The 1,848-nt window shown below is 34.5% G+C and overlaps 1 protein-coding gene across 1 annotated transcript; it reads left to right on the top strand.

Annotated features, from left to right (window-relative positions):
• Positions 1-922: 922 nt before the first annotated feature.
• On the top strand, positions 923-1,402 carry LOC117183027. Its single transcript, XM_033376171.1, has one exon. It carries the CDS (start codon positions 923-925, stop codon positions 1,400-1,402), a length of 480 nt encoding a protein of 159 aa, XP_033232062.1.
• Positions 1,403-1,848: the final 446 nt, after the last annotated feature.

Raw genomic sequence — 1,848 nt, 5'->3', positions numbered from 1 at the left:
GTTATGGCTACAGTTTTTTGGGATGCACGTGGAATTATACTTATTGACTACTTGGAAAAGGGTAAAACAATCACTGGTGAATATTATGCATCATCATTAGAGTAGCTGAAAGAAGAAATTTAAAAAAAACGAAGACGTCATTGCCTCTGTAAGTGCTTATTTTGAGGAACTTCCGAAAACGCACTTTTCTGTAGGATTAAAAAAACTTGAAAAGCGATTGACCAAGTGTATAGAGCTCCAATGAGATTATGTTGAAAAATAAAAAAAAATTTACCCAAAAAAAATTGTTTTTATACTTCATTCTAAGGACTTATTGAACTACCCTCGTATCAAAGTGTGACAGTTTAAGGAATTTGTTAATCAGTATTAACAATGGTAAATGTTTTGATTTTTCATTTCTGTAATGGAATTTTTCTTTTTGAAGGCAAACTTAATTATTGTGTAGAAAGAATGCATTTTATATATACAGAGGCGCTTATTTATTGAATTTGTTTATGAAATTTGTTTATAGCAATAAAAAAATTATACTTAAGTGGTATTATTACCTTTTTGAGGTAAGATCAATGAATGCTACAGTATAGACAGCTCAAATATGAAAAATGATGGTTTGTTGGCATTTTGCAATTTAAATAACATACAAACAGAGCCTTTTCAGCAAAATAACCCTCGACAGACCTCTTCAGAATTAAATTAGCTTTAATTTTAAAAAAAGATGGAATCGGATGAAAATTGTAGGCTCTAGATCATCTTAAACCCCAACTTTCTAATTCGCCGCACATGAGTGTTTTTTGCCGACATTGAAGCAGCGACGATCGCACGAGCTTTTGTCAACGAATGGGTATCTCGATTTGGAGATCCCTTAAAAATTACAACCGATCAAGGACGGCAATTTTAGTCAAAACTATTCAAAGAATTTGCTCAGATGATAGGAGCTAATCTTCTGCTTACGACAGAGTACCATCTAGCAACAAACGGGATGGTCGGAAGATTGCATTGGCAGTTAAAAGCAGGAATTAAGTACCACAAAAACAATTCTTATTCTGTAAAAGTCCCTCGGAGGAAAGTGAGCCATTTGAAACCAATTCCAGAGACAAGGTTTGGGGCAAGAAAAACATTCGTTTTTAAGGAATTATCTTGTTCACCCTTCGTCTTCATTAGACATGAAGCAGTAGGTGATTTATTTCAACCAAATTATGATGGACTATTTGAAGTTAAGGAACGAAACGATACAATTTACACGGTTATAATAAAAGGAAAACAGGTTACAGTTTCCAACGACAGATTAAAAAGGGCGTTCATCCGTGAAGAAAATACCAAGAATAAAAACGCAGCTGATGAAGAAGCTGTAAATGACGATAACTTAGAGGAACGACAACGACAACAGCCAGGAATGCAACCATAGAGAAGAGACGAGCAAAATCGCTTTAACACACGATACGGCAAAAGAATTCGTTTTCCGGAACGTTTGCAGGCTGGTTTTAGATCTACGATTTTGATTTGTATTTCGATACCATTTTTATTGGTATTTCGCAAAAGATGTAAAGCTAATTAATATTATTGATACCGTAGATAACTTTCTTTTGCACAACGACATTATATTTCCATTTTGATGTAGCCTTATCCCTCAAAATTGAAACTAGGTAAAATATCTACGTACCATTTTCAGCCAAGTACTGATAGTTTTTGCCAAAGGAAAAGCTGAACGAAGGGTTGGACCTGGAAGAGCGTTTTCCAGGCCGGTAGTTAAGCGTCCTACGCCGTCGAGATTACTTCATCTCCAGTTCGATCTTGATTCGTAATCTTTATGTAATATTCCAAAATATTCATTTATTTCAATAAATGTTGTTA

Source organism: Belonocnema kinseyi, chromosome 2, assembly GCF_010883055.1.
Source record: "Belonocnema kinseyi isolate 2016_QV_RU_SX_M_011 chromosome 2, B_treatae_v1, whole genome shotgun sequence".
NCBI lineage: Eukaryota > Metazoa > Arthropoda > Insecta > Hymenoptera > Cynipidae > Belonocnema > Belonocnema kinseyi.
The sequence above is the reverse complement of the archived record's forward strand: the minus strand, read 5'-3'. Positions and strand labels throughout refer to the sequence as shown.

Coding starts and splice junctions, on each gene's coding strand:
- LOC117183027 (XM_033376171.1), top strand. CDS start 923: ATGATAGGAGCTAATCTTCTGCTTACGACAGAGTACCATCTAGCAACA.